Source organism: Rhinolophus sinicus, chromosome 1, assembly GCF_057876585.1.
Source record: "Rhinolophus sinicus isolate RSI-liver-muscle chromosome 1, RSI-T2T, whole genome shotgun sequence".
NCBI lineage: Eukaryota > Metazoa > Chordata > Mammalia > Chiroptera > Rhinolophidae > Rhinolophus > Rhinolophus sinicus.
The window spans coordinates 41585250-41605814 of NC_142501.1; the positions used below are offsets into that span (position 1 = coordinate 41585250).

The following is a 20565-nucleotide window of genomic DNA, read 5'->3' on the forward strand; positions in this document are numbered from 1 at the left end:
GTATTCAAAGGGTTTTTCATGCCTTACCTCTGATTTTCATAACAACCTTGGGAAGTAAGAGCTATTGATAACCTCATTTTATAGATGGCAAAACTGAGATCTAAAGTGTTAACTTACCAAAGGTCACCCAGCTAGTGAACAGGAGAGTCAAACTTCAGACCCCCAAGTCTGGCTCCAGGGCCAACATGCTTATTCCTACTCCTCTACTGCCTGCATCATAACTAATGGTTCTTAAGAATAAGACCCAGAGGCTGATGTGGCATAAAATTGAAATCTAGAAGAAACTCTCAGGCCCCTCTTCAGACAGCTGTGCTCAGTGCTATACCCCTAATGGACTTTGTGTTCCTCACCTAGTAGACATGGCTCTTTAGCTTTGTAGCCAGTTTGTAGATTTCTAACCAACCTTAATTAATATAGTGTTCTTAAAGGTAGATGAATAATATCAGGTATGCGAGGCTTGGATATTTTTCTTTAAAACATAGTAAGTAAAAGTGTTACCACTTTGCCTTTGATTCCCACTGTGTCTTCAGGAAATATAGTCAAGAGAATATCTGTTCTACCTACCAAAATTCATGTATGTGCTTCATTCCTTTCTTTTTCATGGTTTGGATAGCTACCACCTCTCACTTCCTGATCCCATGCTTACAGAGGGAGACAATTGAGTTGGAAATGCTTTGGAAAGAAGGATTTTTTTAATCCATTAGCCACATAAACTGGGACTCAAGAATCAGAAGGGAGGATTCGTTTCATCACATATGACTAAGTTTCTTAAGAATTTTCAGAGCATTTAAAGGAATATATCAATGAAAGGAAAGGGATATGAATTGATTACAGATTCTTGAGGACTTTCTCTCAAAGATAATTAAGGTAGCACTCTAAGTAAACAAGCAGAGACACATACAACTACTGTACAAATATATTTATTATAGTAGTATAGTAGCAAAAACTGGAACCAATTTAAATGTTCCACAGGGAAGGTTATATCATTACAGGCCTATCTCAAGAAACAAGAAAAATCCCCAAAAAACAACCTAACATTCCATATTAAAGAACTAGAAAAAGAATAACAAATGAAGCCCAAAGTCAGCAGAAGGAAGGAAATAATAAAAATTACAGCAGAGCTAAATGAAATGGAAAACAAAAAGACAATAGAAAAAATTAATGCAACAAAAAACTGGTTCTTTGAAAAGGCGAATAAAATTGGCAAACCCCTGGCTAAAATCACTAAGGAAAAAAAGAGAAAAGGTGAAAATAAGCAGAATCAGAAATGAAAGAAGAGAAGAAAATGGATACCACAGAAATACAGAGGATCATACAATAATACTATGAAGGACTATATGCCACCAAATTCAATAACCTAGAAGAAATGGACAAGTTCATGGAAATATGTAACCTTTGTAAACAGAATCATGAAGAACTAGAAAATCTAAATAGACCGATCAACAGTAATGAAATTGAAACAATCATCCAAAACCTCCCCAAAAGCAAAAGTCCAGTACCAAATGGCATCACTAGTGAATTCTACCAAACATTCAAAAATGATTTAATGCCATCCTTCTCAAATTCTCCCAGAAAACTGAAGAAGAGGCAATACATCCTAACTCATTTTGCGAGGGCAGCATTACCCAAATACCAAAACCTGGTAAGGATAACACAAGAAAAGAAAAATACAGACCAATATTTCTGATGAATACAGATGCAAAAATTCTAAGCAAAATATTAGCAGAAGACAACAATACATTGAAAAGATTATACATTATGAAAAAAATGGCTCAAGGATGGTTCAACATATGCAAATCAATCAGTGTGATAGATCACATAAACAAAATAAAGGATAAAAATCATATGATCATATTAATAGATGCAGAAAAAGCATTTGAAAAGATACAATTTATGATTAAAACACTTAATAAAATGGGTATAGAAGGAAAGTACCTCAACATAATAAAGGCCATATATGACAAACCCTCAGCTAATATCAGATTCAGTGATGAAAACTGAAAGCTTTTCCTCTAAGATCAGAAACAAGACAGGAATTACTCCCTCTCACAGCTGTTGTTCATCATAGTAGTGGAAGTCCTTGCCAGAGCAATCAGGCAAGAGAAAGAAATAAAAGGCATCCAAATTGGGAATGAAGAAGTCAAATTGTCACTTTTTGCAGATGACATAATTCTTTATATAAAAAAACCCTAAACTACTAGAAATAATAAGCAAATACAGTAAAGTTGCAGGATACAAAATCAATGTACAAAAATCCATGCATTCCTATATACTAACAATGAAATTTCAGAAATAGAAATGAAAAACAAACAAACAATTCTTTCTCTAATTGCAACAAAAAGAATAAAATACCTAGGCATAAACTTAACAAAGGATGTGAAGGACCTATACACTTAAAACTACAAGATATTATTAAAAGAAATTGAAGAAGACACAAAGAAATGGAAAGATATTCTATGTCTATGGATTGGGAGAATCAACATAGTTAAAATGACCATTTACCCCAAAGCAGTATAAAGATTTAATGCAATCCCCATCAAATTCCTAATGGCATTTTTTAAAAGAAATAGAGCAAAAAAAATCATCAGATTTGTATGGAATCACAAAAGACCCCTTATGGTCAAAACAATCCTGAGAAATAAAGAACAAGGCCAGAGGTATCACTCCCCCAGACTTCAAATTGTACTACAAAGCAACAATAATCAAAACAGCATGGTATTGGCAAGAAAAAAAGACACAGAGACCAATGGAACAGAAATGATAACACAGAAATAAACCCACATATATGTGGGCAAATAATTTTCGACAAAGGAGACAAAAACATACAATGGAGAAAAGAAAGCCTCTTCAATAAGTGGTGCTGGGAAAATTGGAAAGCCACATGCAAAAGAATGAGACTAGACTGCTGTATGAGTATATATGTACCACATGTACAAAAATTAACTCAAAATGGATCAAAAACCTAAATATAAGACCAGAAACAATAAATTACATAGAAGAAAACATAGTAATAACCTAATGGGCCTTGGTCTTAGAGAGGGTTTTTTTTGTGTTTTTTTTTTGTTTTTTTAATTTGACCTCAAAAGCAAGGAAAGTAAAAGCAAAAATAAATGAATGGGACTATAGCAATCTATAAAGCTTCTGCATAGCAAAAGAAACCGTTAACAAAACAAAAACACAGCCAACTGAATGGAAGAAGATATTTGCAAACAACACCTCTGATAAGGAGCTAATATCCAAAATATATAAAGAATTTATACACCTCAACAACAAAAGAAAAACAAAGACTCCAGTTAAAAAGTGGGCAGAGGACCTGAAAAGACACTTTCCTCAAGAAAATAAACAAATGGCCAACAGCTATTAGGGAAATGCAAATCAAAACCACAATGAGATACCACCTCACACCTTTTGGAATGACTATTATCAACAAGAAAAATAACAAGTGTTGGAGAGGTTGTGGGGAAAAACGAATCCTCATACACTGCTGGTGGGAATGTAAATTGGTACAGCCACTATGGAAAACAGTATGGAGGTTCCTCAAAAAATTAAAAATAGAATTACCATATGACCCAACGATCCCTCTTCTGGGTATCCACCAAAAAAAAAAAAAAATCCTAAAATATTTCTCTGTAAAGATATATGTATACCTATGTTCATTGTAGCATTATTCACAGTGGCCAAGACATGGGAACAACCAAAGTGTCCTTCAATGGATGATTGAATAAAGAAGATGTGGTACATGTATAATCATACAATGGAATATTGCACAACCATAAAAAAGATTAAATATTGCCGTTAGCAACAACTTGGATGGATCTTGAGATGATCATTCTAAGCAAAATAAGTCAGGCAGAAAAAGTCAACAACCATATGATTTTACTCATATGCGGGATATAAAATTGAAACCAACAACCAAACAAGACAAATAAGCCAACAAACAAAAACTCATAGACACAAAATAGTTTAGTGGTTACCAGAGGGTAAGAGGGGAGAAGCGGAGATAGAAGAGGGTAAAGATGGGACAACTATATGGTGATGAAGGAGATTTGACTTTGAATGGTGAACACACAATGCAATATACAAAAGATATATTATAGAATTGTACACTTGGAACCTGTATAATTTTATTAACCAATGTCACCCCAATAAATTTTTTTAAAAAAAAGAATGATTGTGAGGTCAGAATCTAAAAAATTGTTTATGGAGAGAGTACCAAAACTGGTTGGGCTTTTCCTATTAAGCTATAGTAATCAGATAAGAAAAGTGTTATAAAAATGTTGTGCTGGGTTTAGAATTCATCCTCTGAGAAGACCAGGCACAATTCATGATTTCCAACAAGGGCCTATCCTGTATGATGTCCCATAAAGTGGATTTATAAACAAAGGCAGAGCTTGGCAGGTTGAACTGGATATTTCAAGTCAACATTTCTGGGGAAATGTGAATTACTCAATAAGCCCTTAGTTGGCCCTGAGATCAATCAACCTTGAAATACCCTGGAGAGTTTTCTGTAATGAAACATGCAGGAACCCTGGACCCTCAATTCACAGAATTGATTTGGTTTAAGACAATAGAAGATAGTAACATTTTATGAAATAGTTTATTGAATCCTTTTGTAAGACTGTCACTGTTTGGTAGTTTCTAGAAGACGTTAGATAAATTAATCCTTAAGAGGAAAAATAATACATTTAAACAAATTAACTTGGAACCAAAAATAAAATAACTGAACCAAATAACACCTGCAAAGAAAAGGCCAACTATCTGATCTTGTTGAGTATTAAAAAACACACAACAGAAATATTAATTTCATTTTACATAAAAGTTCCTTGTTAATTTGTAGACTCCTTTATAAGAAAAAAAGAAAGAAAAGAAAAAGCATTGGTCTGTGCTACCCTGTGTCCCCAACATCTAAAAATGAATTTCCGATTAACATCAATGATTCTGTTAAATCTCTATATAAAGCAGAGGCAACTGGAAACAGAAGTTTGTATTTTAAATCCCCAAAGCCAGTTTTGTTCCATTACTATTTCTCATTTTTCCTAAGAAACTATCCCACAAAAAGCAAGAGGCTTCTATATACCTGGCACAATTAGTGAAAATATAATTTTGCCAAGAATTCAAATTTCCCATGATTAACAAACATACTGGGTTTTAGTTTGACAGTTACTCAAGTCAGATTAGTTGAAACATGTTCAACCTCTCCCCTATGGGCCATTTTGTTTCTTTCAAGAAAAAGGGAAAGGAAAGAAGAGGAGGGGAGGGGAGGGGAGGGGAGGGGAGGGGAGGGGAGGGGAGGGGAGGGGAGGGGAGGGGAGGGGAGGGGAGGGGAGAAAGAAGGAAGGAAAGAAGGAAGAAAAAAAGAAAAAGAAAAGGAAAATTGATTTAGTTCTGGGGATTTACTAAAAGTCACAGAAACAGAGACAATTTATTTTCTCAATCTCTTATTTTTCTTTGACAATACCATTCACTAGATAATTCAATCACTGGCATGATTTCACTTATCCAATTTCTTTCCTTCTTTTTAAATTGCTTCCAATCACATCGGTGTTTGTTTGTTTGTTTGTTTGTTTGTTTGTTTGTTAAAGCTTCAAATAGCCTTTACTGATTTCACTCAAAACTTCACCAAGCCACAGGATTCAACATGACTCTGGTACACATTCAGTTTTCAGTGTCTGGATCACACAGTATAATCAGAAACCTTGGGATGACCCAACACATACAAACACATACACATACACACCTAGCTGTCTGATTAGCAGCTTTTGAAAGTAGAGTATTGTAGCAGCAGAAAGGGTTTTTTTCTGGTGTTAGGAACCTACTGAGTGGCAGGCACATGCTAGGCATTTGACTTTCACTACCCTATTTAATCCTTACAAAACTGTGCTATGCCTTATTGCTACCTCACAATTGAGAAATGCATCCAAAAACGTTGATACCTAGCCAAGGAAGTGACAAAGCACAATTTCAATGCAGTTCTCTAATCCCCAAAGCCGGTGCTTTTCCCCACTGCCCTGCATTGCCTCACCTAGGATATTGCTGCTTCTAACCAAGGTGCTTATGCTCGCAGAACTCTGAAACTGGCCTTTGGTGTGGGAAGAAAGCATTGACAAGATGAAGAACTGAACATTCTGTCACCTCTAGCATTTATTACAGATCCTTATGTAAAATGAACTAAAATTTTGTTAAATGCAAAATTATTTTTAAGAATAGAATATCTGCGGAATCATTAGTGCTCTGAGCTCACAGAATGAGATAGTCACGTGATTAGCATTTTAGATAAATATGCAAACAGAGGCACTGAGGCCCCAAGAGATGAGTAACTTGCCCCAGTTACCCAGCTAGTAAATGGTAGAACGTGGATTCAAACTCTTACCTTTCTGACTCCAAAGAGCCTGCCTGAGAGCTTCCCAATTCACCAATGGTTTTCAGTCTGTGTGTATCCGACTCACTAGAGAGCTTGTACAAAGTACAGATGCGCAGCTTCAACTCAATACTACTGAGTCAGGATTTCCACAGTCAGGACATTTGGGTTTTATTTTTTGTTTTTGTAAACAACTTTCTATATGGCAGAGTTTGATAACCATGCTACTATACTATACTGCCTTATGGTCCTATAGAAATGGTCCTCACTAAGCAGTCAAAACGTCTAGGTTCATCCTTTATATTTTATTAACAAACTAGACAAATCCTAACATTTTGTAAATTTGTATGAATCTTTACATTGGGTATGATAGTTTTCTTTTCCCCTTTAATTTACATGCATTTATTTGTGTTGAATTGTCCTCAGATTACATCCTTTCTTAATAAGTCTTTCTTTTTTTGAGAGCTACCTTACACAACCCATTGATTTGCTTTCACTCAGCACTGTCAAATTCTGGTAAATGTGACAGGCTCTCTTTTGCTTTAGGACACCAGATATTTCACAAAGATTGCCCTTTAGTGTAAGGGACATTACCGTTTTGTTTTGTTTTTTTCTTTAACTTCAATAAAAATATTAAGCAAATTTTGGTGTGCTATTGGGACTAAATAACAGAGTTATATTTGAAGAGGAAAACTCAGTAAACTGCATGAAGATCAAAGGCTCTCCTGATTGTAACAGATACGATTACGTAACTTCAATGGTCCCCAGGAAATGGTGACCGAACCTCTTGTGGATACCTCCAAAGTGAGGTCATGTCATAGCAAGCTGATTGTAGTCCAAGGTCAGGACTCTACATTGTTTCAAAAACACAATGTAAATGTCACACCCCCAGCCCTTGCCCAATTCCTGCTAATAAAAATGCAGTCTTAGTGTCTGCCTACAGAAGTCATACCCAAGGAGTTTATTGAATCCAAAAAAAATTTTCTCTTTCTGGTTTTCTCATTCTGCTGAATTTTCTTACTTAGGATTTCTTGCCTCTGAGCTATAAGTAACTGTTGCCATAAACAGGATAGTCACTCATGTTGAAAAAAATTAAGAGAGAGAAATACTTGCCTGTGTAATGTCAAATCAGGGCTACACTCCCAAACTTCCCAAGGAAGATGTATAGTTTTGTTATGAGTTTGAAATGCTTAGATCACCTCCCAGCTGTTATCTTTCAGTAACCACAGAAATGTGTCCTGCTCCTGTCAAGAAAACCGTTTCATAAAATGGAAAAGCAGCAGCCCGTTTCCATAAAATGGAAAAACTCAGCGTGAGTTTTCATAAATGGCAAATAGTTATTCAACTCTTTACCTTCTCAGTGTTATGCCATGAAATAAAACATGTGAGAAGGCATAAGATAAACTCTCAGAATCCAAAATCATTTTGCTATGTTCTTTATGGGTGGGGCTTCAACGGCATTTTTGAAATTATAGTTTTTCTTCACTCATTTTTATTCCATCTATTTTTTCTTACTTATAATTAATGTCTCACATTAGCAAAAGAAACTTTCCGGAAAGCTGGTGTGTATTGAGCGGCTACATTTGCATCATTTCATTTGTCCTTAGGTCTTGTCACTATGACAAAGGACGAGGGCCTGCTCTGTGACATTCCAGTTCCCACTGGCAGCTAATACACAAGACCCAAGGGAACCCTCTGTGTATTCCTTTAGTAGCAGTTTTTGGCTGTCTTTCATCCTAATAATACAAAAGAGCTGGTAACCAAACAATTTCAGGAAACAAACTCCCATTTATGATTCTATTACTGTTCTTACAGTAATTAATTTCAACGTAATAAGCACAATTTGAGTCTTTTCAATGAACTGAGTGGTGTCACACATAAAGAGATGAACAAGAATAAAACTTTACAAACCAAAGGGGGAAATTTAAGGCCTGGCTTTCAAAATGGACATACATTTGCAGAGTCAGTGTTTCTCCAAGTATGGTAACTGAACTATTAGACCTATCTGTGGATTTTATTAAGAAATACAACTTCCTGGGTTACATACCAAAACTACCAAGTCAAGATCTCTGAGGGTGGAACTAGAAAATTATTTTTAACCAGTCCACAGATTATTCTGATGTCTACAGTTGGAAAACCACTGATATCCTTTATCTCCCTGGCAGGTATAAAGGGAAATGAATCATACAGATTTGATCATTAGCAACTATCTGTGTTAACCCTCCAACTAGAGACGTTCTCCTCTTCGGATCAGTTAAAATCAACTAGGGAACTTGATGTGAAATGCAAACTCCTGATTATGCCCCAGTAATTTCTTATTTTGTGAGTATGGGGTGGAGCCCAGAAATGTAGTGTGTGTGTGTGTGTGTGTGTGTGTGTGTGTGTGTGTGTGTGTGTACAGAAGGGACATAGCTGCCTCCTCTCTCTGGTAAGTAGCCCAAGGAGCTGGTCTAGATGTCACTGAGGTCAAGAACATAGGCTTAAGAATACAAACACCTCAGGATTAATTTATTTTATGCCCCTATTGGTGATGAAATCTTGTGCAAGAACCTAAATTCTGTGTGCCTCTGCTATCTAAACTTTAAAATAAAAATAACACCCAGCTCACAGGACTGGTAATTTGATTGATTGACTTTTAATAATATACACCCTCCCCCCATTTCTCCCACCCTCCAGCCCCCACCTATGGCAACGGCCAATCTGTTCTTTGTATCTATGAGGTTTTTTGTTTTGGGGTCTTTTTTTAGATTCCACATATAAGAAATCATAGCACCTCTTTCTCTGTCTGACTTATTTCACTGAGCATAATGTCCTTGAGGTCCATACATGTTGTCACAAATGCCAAGATTTCATTTGGTTTTTTTTTGGCTCCATAATATATATATCCCACAATTTCCTTATCCATTCATCTAATGGATGGATGCCTAGGTTGTTTCTATGTCACGGCTAGTATAAATAATGCTGCAGTGAACATGGGGGTGCATATATCTTTTTGAGTTTGCATTTTGTTTTCTTCAGATAAATACCCAAAAGCAGAATTGCTGAATCATATGGTAGTTCTATTTTTTTATTTTTGAGGAACCTCAATATTGTTTCCCATAGTTGCTGCACCAATTTACAATCTCACCAGCAGGCTCTAGGATCGGCTTTTTCCCATACCCTCGCCAACACATGTTAGTTCTTGTCTTTTTGATAATAGCTATTTTAACAGCTGTGAGGTATATGGTATCTGTGGTTTTGATTTGCATTTCCCTGATGATTAGTGAGGTTGAGTATCTTTTCATGTGCCCATTGGCCATTAATATGTATGTCATCTTTCAAAAATGTCTATTCAGATCTCCTATCCAATTTTTAATCAGATTTATTATTATTATTATTATTTTATTATTGAGTTGTATGAGTTCTTTATATATTTCGGATATTAGCCTCTTTTCAAATATGTGATTTGCAAACATTTTTTCCTATTCAGTATGTTGCCTTTTCATTTTGTTGATGGTTTCCTTTGCTAGTATGCAGAAGCTTTTTAGTATGATGTAGTCACACTTATTTATTTTTTCCTTTGTTGCTTTTGCTTTTGGTGTCAGATTCAAAAATCACTGCCAAGATCTCTGTCAAAGAGTTTACAACCTATGTTTCCTTCTAGTAGTTTTATGGTTTCCGATCTAACATTCAAGTCTTTAATCCATTTTGACTTAATTTTTGAGTATGATGTCAGATGGTGTTCCAGTTTCATTATTTACATGTGGCTGTCCAATTTTCCCAGCACAATTTACTGAACAGACTGTCCTTTCTCCATTGTATATTCCTGGCACCTTAGTTGTACATTAATTGACCATATATGCATGGATTTATTTCTAGGCTCTCTATTCTGTTCCATTGATTGATGTGTCTGGTATTTTATGCCAGTATGGGATTTTATGCCAATACCATACTGTTTAACTACTATAGTTCTGTAATATAGTTTAAAATCAGGGGCATGATGCCTCCAGCTTTGTTCTTCTTTCTCAAGATTGCTTTGGCTATTCAGGGTTGTTTTGTGGTTTCATACAAATTTTAGGATTATTTGTTCTAGTTCTTTGAAAATTACTGTTGTAATTTTGATAGGGTTTGGATTGGATCTGTAGATTGCATTAGGTAGTATGGACATTTTAACAATATTTATTCTTCCAATCCATGAGCATGGAATTTCTTTTCGTTTATTTGTGTCCTCTTCAATTTCTTTCATGGGGTCCAGGAATATACATTTTTAATATGCATACTAGTGTTTCCAATGCAGTTCACTTGGTGTATAACACCTTGAAAAGCACCGATCTACTAGATGGCAGTTGGCTGTAATCTCTAGCACTCTATTTAGGATGCAGCAATATTTAAAGAGTGTTATTTTATTAACAATTGTAGCAGTGTGGTGAGATTCAGACAAGGCAAGTCATATGACTAGGCATGGTTAATTATAAAATGAGACCCACATTTAACACTGTGGTTTGAACTGATGCAGCCAATTCATTGATTAGTTTTGACTGACCATAATCAACTACTATCTTGATCAGAAAATTCAATTGGATTATTTTAAATTGCACTATGTTTCAACAAATATACCCTCTTATTTGAAATCATAAATCAATATACAGGCTATCAATTGACATTATTTCCTGAATTAGTAATTATCTCCTAAAATAGCATTACTGTAAATTGGTATCTTGGTGCTGTTCAATATTGCGCTGGTTGCCTAAAAGTACAATATAGCAGAACAGTATCTTCTGTCTTTTAAAGTCACAAAAAATGCAGAGGAAAAAGAAAATCCATATACGGCAGCGTACATCATATGTGAAGAACCCCATTGCTAGAAGGGAGGACTCTGAAATCATCTTCTACTTCTAGCTCTCGAGTAGCCAAAAGTCAGCACAGGCCAAAGTCAGTCTCCACAGAACCTTACATAATGTTGTTGTTTTTTTAAGTGAAATCTATCATGCAGATTCTTTTAAGGGTCTTCTACAACTTTAGTTATTTAAAAGGGGACAAATTGCACAAATTTTAGATAAATTTATCAAAAAATATCCAACATATGTTTGTTGTGCAAGTAACATGAACTACAAGAAGAAGACATTTGACTGTGAGAGCACATATTGAGCATGCTATGATCCATCAAGATTAGAAGAGCTGTTTTTATGTTTCTGGAAGAGCTAGAATGACCTTTGTTGAAAACGCCCCTCAGACACTTTCACAACCTCATCAATCCCAGATGTCAAAAAAGCGTTGAGGATTGACCTAACTTCCAAATTACTTTTAGAATTGTAGTTAACACCCCACGGAAAAGGCTGGCCCTACAGTGCAGAAAAGTGGTAGCTCAGAGACAGAATGTATTACCTTGCCAAGAAAATATGTGAATTTAATTCCTTTCCCTAGCAACCTTCATCGAGTTCCCAGGATGGCCTCTGAACATGGTCTTGCTTGATACAAATGGGACATGATTTCTCTGATTACCTAAGATAACTTCTTATTACCCAATAAAAACCCTGGGGTAGGTAGGCCTCTAACGGAGAGTAGAAGCCCGCTACTACATAAGGATCAAGGAATAGATGAATACATTCTTTTGGGTTAAAAGGAAGAAGAGAACTGACTCTGCTACTATATTATGATTGAAACCCCAGATGAATTCTCTCTGCTCTTAACTTTTCTAAACATTTAAACTTACTCTCCTTTTCCTCACCGTTAGCATATCATACCAATATTAGAGTAAAATTCCATTTTATCAAAATAGGTTGGAACCACGATTATTTTATTAAAACTGTATTGCCTGAGAAAATGGAAAATGCTAATTTAATCTAAGAACTTCTATGTGGAAGCGAAAGTAGAGACTCTGGTCCAACTGAATAATTGTAATAAAAGCTAAAGTTGCCAGCGATCTTTCCTTTATCCATTATAAATTAGGATATTAAAAATGTCAATTAAAATTCCATAAAAAGTACATGAGCTACATGTAATTCTCTTACTAGACAATAACTTCCATTTACATTAGAATGAGATTATATAAAATTTGTATTTGTTGTACCCATTACAAATTTACTTAATTTGTTTCTAACTACATGTGTACTGCTAGGTCATTGTGTTAATCTGGGCCAGTTAAACAAATCGTTACAAATTTGTGCTGATGAGACATCCTTTGTAAAGGCTGGTAATTTTGCTGGTAATTTATAAAGGATGGTAATTTTACAGTGAAAACAGTATTTCTCAGCACAAAATGGAAACAATCACCACGTGTAAACATGAAGCCACCTTGTAGGGAAAAACTGGATAGGGCAGAATATGGTTAACTTACTATCACTCTTTCACTGTGCAGGAAAAGTTCAGAATACACTTTTTACTGGTTATTGGAACTGACTTTTTCAAATGTTTATCAAACTAAGAGGAGCAGGGATTATACTAAACTGACTTTGAACTACATGAAATAAAGCAAATGGCTCTTGAGTAGATAGACGCCTCCTTCGAGTGACACTGCCGCTACAACTTGTTTTTGAGATGTATAATAAAACAAATCAGTGAGAAGACAAACGATGTGATGGTGACGGTGATCTTTGTATATTGATTTATATTTATGTTTTAGCTGTTTGAAAAAGTCAAAGACGTTTGTCCAAACGTGCATGAGAAGATCAGAGCTATTTATGCGGATCTCAATCAGAATGACTTAGCCATCAGCAAGGAGGACATGCAGGAGCTTCTCTCCTGCACAAACATTGTCTTCCACTGTGCCGCCACTGTACGCTTTGATGACCATCTGAGGTACAGTCCCATTTCCCTCTCGTGGCTTGTAGATATACATGTGTGTGCAAATTTCTTAATGGTTTCTGTATTCTTTTTATTTTAAAGATATACTGTCAATGAAAAAAAAAAAAACAAATGAGTAAAACTTCTCCAACATCTCACCATCCAGAAATACTATTTAATACTGTGGCGAACATACATTCCAACTTTCCTTTCTGCATCCATCATAAATGTGCTTCCAATTTAAAAAACAAACAAAAAGACAAACAATAATAGGCATCCTATTAAGAATGATATTTTACAACCTACTCAATTTTATTTTTGGTATCTTCCATTGTCAGGCTATTTTATTATAATTTGTAATGACTGCATGACATTCCATTGTACATGTATATAATATATTCAAGCAGTTCAGTATTGGTGAGCATTTTGGGGATTTTTCTAATTTTTCACTCTTATAAACAACACTGCAATGAACATCTCTGTGCATACATTTTTTTTTCAAATACCTTTGGGTGCTTTCCATTGGGTAAATTCCCAGATGTGTAACTAAGATGTATCAGATGTACCCAAGTTATGACCAGTTTAAATTTTGTCACATAATGCTAAATAGCTTTCCAAAAAGATGCTATCAATTTATACTGTCTCTGTGCACATGAATCTCATTTCTGACACCCACAACAATACTGTATTATAATTCTTTAATTCTGTTTAACATTGTCAGTATGATAATGGAAATGGCATTGCATGTTTTGATTTTATTATTTTGATAATTAGCAAGGTTGAAGATGTTTACATATTGATTGGCATTTTATTTTTTTGTGAAATACCTATTCATGGTCTTTGACTTTTTTTCTCTTGAAATGTTTTTTTTATTATAAATGTTAAGATCTCTTGAAAGATTTAGCAATTCTTTGTTTTTTTATAAGGCTCCAAATATTTTAACAGTTTGTCATTTGTCCTCAACTCTGTTTTTATTATTTATGCAGTTATTCATAACTTCTTTTAGTATTTTTATTGTTCATTTTTATATTTAAATCTTTGACCCATTTAAAATTTATTTAGCTATAAAGAAGAATAGTCAGGAACATTCTATAAAAAGAGTGATGTAGGTGTAAATATAGAGTAACTTTTCTTTTATTTCTAACAGATGGTTATTTCTTAAACATTTATTAAATTACTTATTTTCACGCTTTATTTGAAAGGAAATTCTTGTAATATATTAAATTTCCATTTTTGAACTCTTTATTTTCATCCATTAACTAGGCTTTCTCTTTCAGTACCATAGGATTTTCATTACTGTAATTTTTATTTTATTAGGCAGGTATACACATATCATTCTCTTTTTATAGAATTTTCTTGACTATTCTCACCTGCTTATACTTCTTTCTTAAACTTAGAATAATTTTGCCAAGTTTTTAAAAGTGTTGGACATTTGATTAGATATGTATATTCCTTTAGAAAACTTAACATATTTAAAACATTAGTTCTTCATATGCAAGAACAATCTATGTCTTTTTATTTATTCAATTTTTTCTGTTATGATACTTAATGAAGTTTTATCAATTCTTAATATAGAACCTATTCATTTATTATTAATTTGATATATTTTTTAAATGCTCAGTTTTGAATGTGTGCCTTTCTTCCATTGTGTTCCCTAACTGTTGTTTCTGTACAGGAAAGCTAATGACTCACATAACTTTTATAAGTGGATGTCTTACTGAATTATCGTCCATCCCAGATTTTTCAGCTGCTTCCGTTTGTTTTCCAGATATACAATTATATAATCTGATACTGATTTTTGTGCCTGCCTTTACAATATTTATATCTGTTAATTTTATTTTTCTTTCTAATTACAAGACTGGAACTTCAGAGCAATGTTAAGTAGCAGTAGTGATGGTAGAAATCTTTCTTGGCCCTGACTTTAAAAGCAGTGCTCCTAACTCTTCACCATGAAGCATGGTACAAGCTACCTGCATTTCCTTCTTAATTTTCTCTAGACATGCCGTGCAACTGAACGTCACTGCCACCCAGCAGCTCTTGCTCATGGCCAGTCAGATGCCAAAGCTGGAAGCCTTCATACATATTTCTACTGCCTTTTCAAATTGTAACTTGAAGCACATCGATGAAGTCATCTATCCATGCCCTGTGGAGCCCAAAAAAATCATCGACTCCATGGAGTAAGTGGGGTTAAATGAGGGGGTGAAGGAATGAGCACATTGTTGTTCTCTTTGATTCTGTGTATTCATTCACTAATGAGGTAACAAAGTGGAACACTCTTGAAACAAAGGGCTTCGAATGGTGCTCACTTTAGCTACCCTGTCCCTGCAATTCCCTCCATCCCCAAGTGGGGTATACAGTGCTTGAGGACAGGAGAGGACAGGGATAGAAAAATCCCACAGAAACGTCCACGACTGCATGAGGTCCATGGGGATATTTTACATAGAAGTGGTTTCCCACTGAATGAACTCAGCATTATCACTAAAGGAAGTATAACATGTCGTGTAAAATGCTCAGAAGAAAGCTTTTGGAGTCAGACTGACAAGGGTTCAAGTTTACTTAGGCTCTGCAGTTTACTTGCTTTGTGACCTTGAACAAGTTCCTCGGCTTCTCTGAGTTTCAGTTCCTTCCCTTGTAAAATGAGACTAATAGTAGTGCCCATCTTATAGTTGTGATGATAAATTGAGTTATATAAAGCAATTATTACAGTGCTAAGGAGAGCTTAATAGCAGTTAATCAAAAGGTTAGTAAAGAAGAACTAACAGAGAAGAAGAAGACCTGTTTGGCTGAGATACACTCTCCTTTCTGTCCTATTGTGCAGGAAAAAAGCGTCTAGCATTTTTTTCTTCTCGCCAACTGACAGGAACCACTTTCATCTTAGGACATGGCCCAAGTCTCAGAATATATATGTTTCTGTTTTTCGGTTCTTTGTTCTTCTGTTCCATTTACCAAATGTACCTTGTTTACTTGTTTTTAATAAACTATGCATTAAAATTATTACAACAGCGGAAGGAGACTACTTCACAGTGAATTTGTTAGATTTGAATGTCATATAATCCGTATTTCCATTTAAGATATACTCTTCAAAATGAAACTTTCGCTACATCAAGAGTTCATTCCCTTCAGGGCAGACATTTTTATCTCATACAGCTTTGAGAATAGATATTTTTACCTGTCATTAAAAAATATCCAGGACAAAGAAGAATGAAAGTCATCTAAAGGACCTGGAGGTTATACTTAAAATTGCTAATAAAGCATGATTTGCTTAACTGGTAAAAGGAGACTTTCAGAGTCCAGAGTTTGTCAGGATAGATGGAGAAAAGAAAAGGACTCTGATGCCCAAAGTCAGAGAAGGAAAGTCAATATCTAAAGCCTCGGAGCATTTTCAGGATGGAATTGATTTGTTTGTCAGTTAGCTGCCCCTGAAACGTATTGTCTCTCAGTAAACATGGTGTTTTTGTGTTGATATACCCAGGAAAGGGACAGACTTCCTTTGATTCCAGAGCCTGCCGCTGAGATTCCTTACACTCACTCCACTACTGACCCCTCTGACACCTGACAGATCACAGCACGATTTGAGGGAGGACAGGAGTCTCTGAGAATTCACCAGAAAAAAGAGGTAGAAAATACAGATTCACTTCACCCATAGTGAGAGGTGTCTGAGGTACTCCATACCACTTCCTCCATCCCAAACTGTCCAGACCCTCCATACCCTGAGATTTCAAAGAAGAATGGACACATCTTCCAGAGGAGGAGTTGATTTATCTTTAAGTATTTAGCACTTTCCATACTCCCCATTATATAAAGGCAAGTAATTGCTACATGGTTTATGACCTAACTGTCATTGACACTTGTATAAAATTTGTGTCTGTCATTTATTGCTCTCCAAGGAGAATAGTTACTTTAAAAAATGTAAAGCCAAACAGAAGGAGGGATGACATTATACTTTGTCTCAACAGAATACATTTTGAATGCAATTAAGGAACTTAAGTGTTTTTTTTTAAAGCAGGGAGACGTCATAACCACCATTTATTAATTCAGAATTTTATATTCAGGACCACCTATAAATTCAGAATTAATTCAGAATTTTACATGGAGAGACCTCATCTCTCTCAGCCGTCCCCTTACGTTGGTGCTGCTGTCACACTGAGGTAATTACTCCTCTCTCTCCTGTGGTCTGCCTTTGATTATCATGGTTGTGTTCCTAAAGACAACTTCCACCTCTGCTTCGCACAGCAAAGCTCTCCCCTGGAATCCCTCAGGCGCAGGTGGGCCATAGTACCCGATGCTCATTCTAAAATCTGGTTTGCTTATCTCTAGTCTCCATTAGACAATGAGCTTCTCAAAGGAAGGGAACGTGTCTTGCTCCTTCTTGCTCTCTCGTGCCAGCACATAGTAGGGACTCAAATATTTGCTGATTGAATGAAAAGTCATTGATAGCACTAGGTGATCATTGTTCATACTGTTCTGGCTGGGCAGGGGAGGGAGTGTTGTTTGTTTTGACAAAAGCAAGGATAGATGACAGACTTCCATAGCAAGCTGATATTATGGGATATTAAGTCTTAACGCATAAAATAGCTTATGCTGATATATCATTCCTGTTTCATTGCCCATTTTTTCTTCTTGAACTTCAAATAAAACCTATGTGCTTGGTTTTGAATAACACTTTGAATAGAGTCCAGCAACCTATTACCAACAACACCATTGTTCAAAAGTGTTTCAATGACTCCTCTATTAGATGAGATTTTCTGAAGTTGTAGAATCACAAATCACATTAAAGTTCTTCTGAATAAATATTAATTCACCTAAATCCAGGTTTAGTTGCTTTGTTTTAAGATATATTTATTGTCTGACTTCTCTGTTGTAATTGGCCTAAGATTAAAATAAAATTATTTTCCAAGATTTTTAGGCTTCTATTTCCTTGGAAATTTTTATTAACAAAAACCCCACATGTTCTAGTAGCTATCCCTGTTCTTAGCATTCCAGTGGCCCTCATTTTTTAAAAGGAGCCAGAAATTAGACAACAAGATGATCTTAAAGCTGTATTCTGGGCTTTGTGACCTCATGAAAATCACCCATGTGGAGATGTTCATTAACTGGATGGGGGAATCATTTCACAATATATACGTATACCAAATCGTCACACTATTCACTTTAAATAGCTTACAATTTTATCTTAGTAAATATACCTGAAATAAAAAATATACCTGAAAGCAAATATACCTAAAAAAAGAAGAAGAAAATAAAAAAAGAATATCACCCATTTTACCAAGAAAAGTAAAATGAACTTTTCTTTTTCCAGAAAACAAGTTTAATTTGAATTCCAGTTCTGGGAAATGAAAGAGAATTTGCACTTTTTGCCAGGAACTTTCCCAATTGCAGAGGCCCAAGTGTTGTTAAGAAAGGGAAAGGGACTGTGAACTTAAACCAGACACCCACCATCCCTGCCCCATCCTTTCAGCCCACCTCATTTTCTGTCCATCCCACAGCCCAAGACTGCCAGGCCTCAGCTCACTTTCCTTCAGCCCATATTTAAAAACGTCCAGAATTATGATGGTCCGGAACCCAAGCAATAAAATTTGATTGTGTTAGTATAAAAACTGTAGCATAAACACATTTTAATAACTTAAATTAGGAGTTAATGCTTTTAATTGGTATGACAAGAGTGGCCATTAATCGATGTTAAGCAACTAATTTTCCTAGCTCTTATACCTGCAGTTGTCTTTTGCCCCCCCATCCCAACTATCACAGACATTTTACCATGTAATTGTGTCAGAATACTTACTCATCTCTGCCTTTAAATTTCTAGCTTGTACATAGTTGGTGATATTTACCTTTAGAAACTCATGTGCATAAATGGATCAGGGATTGCCAGTAAAATTCCGCATTTTCAGAATAACAGTTTAAGTGTATTTATTTTTTTAAATGCATCTAACTGACCAGGAAAGATAGGGTTTCAGGGCTGGTGCTTTCCATATTTTTCAGGCCAAGGTAACTTCTCTTAGGGAAGCCAGTGTAGAAGGAAAGGGGTTATGCATGTGTCTAAAAATCTGAAATAACAAGAGTTAGGAACTAGAAAAGTGTTACATAGTCGCTGCTTTAACATACTCAATCTAGTAAATATGCATTAAGAAGGGAAAGATGACTATGAATCACTATTGAGCAACTACTGTGAGCAAAGACACGTTCAGACATTTAATTCCTTAACATAGTATTGTAGGGCTGATATTATCACGGCTCTATAATATTAAAGTAACAAAAGCTTGGAGAGGCTAAGGAACTCTTTGGAAGTCTCTCAGCTAGTAAGTCACAGAAACACAATTTCCTCCATGGCCACATGATCTGGGCGCATGGTCACGGTTTTTCCAATTTACCACATACTTGACAGTACCAGAGATTAAAAGATGTTTCTTTAAGATATAGATTGTGCTCTCACGGAGGTCACAATCTAACATGAGTGGAGCAGGGTAGAATAATATGTGTAGTGTGGTGGAGGAAATGGGAAGTATTGTTAGATGGAATTGGAGGGAGTAGGAAGACTACAGCGACAGGCAATCATAGATTAATTTGGCATAAAGACAGGCGTGGGAGATCTGCTTGGACGAGCAGGCACTGTGGATAGGTGAAATAGGTGCACATGCTACGCAGAGCTAGTGAAGCAAGAATACCTGGGGCATGTTTGGGATACAGCTGTGAAGTCCATTTTGGCAGCACATATGCTGTGCAGAGGGAAGTTATTAGAGATCAAGCTGGGAAGATGGGCTGGAGCCATACTGTGGCGGTTGTGAGCACCATACAGAGGGTTGTACTTAAGTCTGCAGGCAGTACACATCCACTGAAGGAGGGTTTTGTGTAGGGGGGTTGGCGGGGGAAGCAGGGGCTGCTTTAGTCAGTTGTTTGCTTTATTTTGTTTCAATAAAGGAAAAACTTTGATAAAAGTGAGTTTTAGGGACATTACTATGGAGGGGGGATGTAGATTAACATGGGGAGTAGCCAGAGACAGAAGAGCCACTAGGAGGAAAAAACCAACAGGACATAGCCACTGCTTTGCATATGGGCCTTGCACATATCTAATCAGTTACCAGATTAGAATATGCGTATTGTCACAATACACTTTTCCAATACCAGGGATTTAATTCCTTTAAAGTTCAATTCTACTGAGACTTTCCTCCAAGGAGAGCAATGCCTTCTTGGGAGCTAATCCCAATTTATTCAAGTCTTAATAACTTATATTTGTGAAGTGGAGTTCTTCTAAATTAGTAATTCCCCCATTTGAATCACTAGGGCTTGTTAAAAATACAGATTATCAGGCTATCAACCTAAAAACTGAATTAGTAGTTCTGAAATGGTACCTTACACCCATCCAGGAATAAAACTCCAGAGAGGGCTCAGACATCTTATTTACGAACTGGCAAACTTGGAAACTAGTGTTTTAAAGTGCTTTTTCA

The 20565-nt window shown here is 35.8% G+C and overlaps 1 protein-coding gene across 3 annotated transcripts in view; it reads left to right on the forward strand.

Annotated features, from left to right (window-relative positions):
* FAR2 (fatty acyl-CoA reductase 2) overlaps window positions 1-20565 on the forward strand; it is a 125943-nt gene that overhangs the window by 84706 nt on the left and 20672 nt on the right. For 2 of the 3 annotated variants that reach the window (XM_088798643.1, XM_088798641.1), the window contains 3 exons: window positions 12960-13135; window positions 15118-15297; window positions 17173-17268. In XM_088798643.1, the coding sequence (XP_088654769.1) occupies window positions 12960-13135; window positions 15118-15297; window positions 17173-17268 (452 nt within the window). The remainder of the gene's footprint in view (window positions 1-12959; window positions 13136-15117; window positions 15298-17172; window positions 17269-20565) is intronic. The other variant, XM_019737199.3, reaches the window with a different exon arrangement.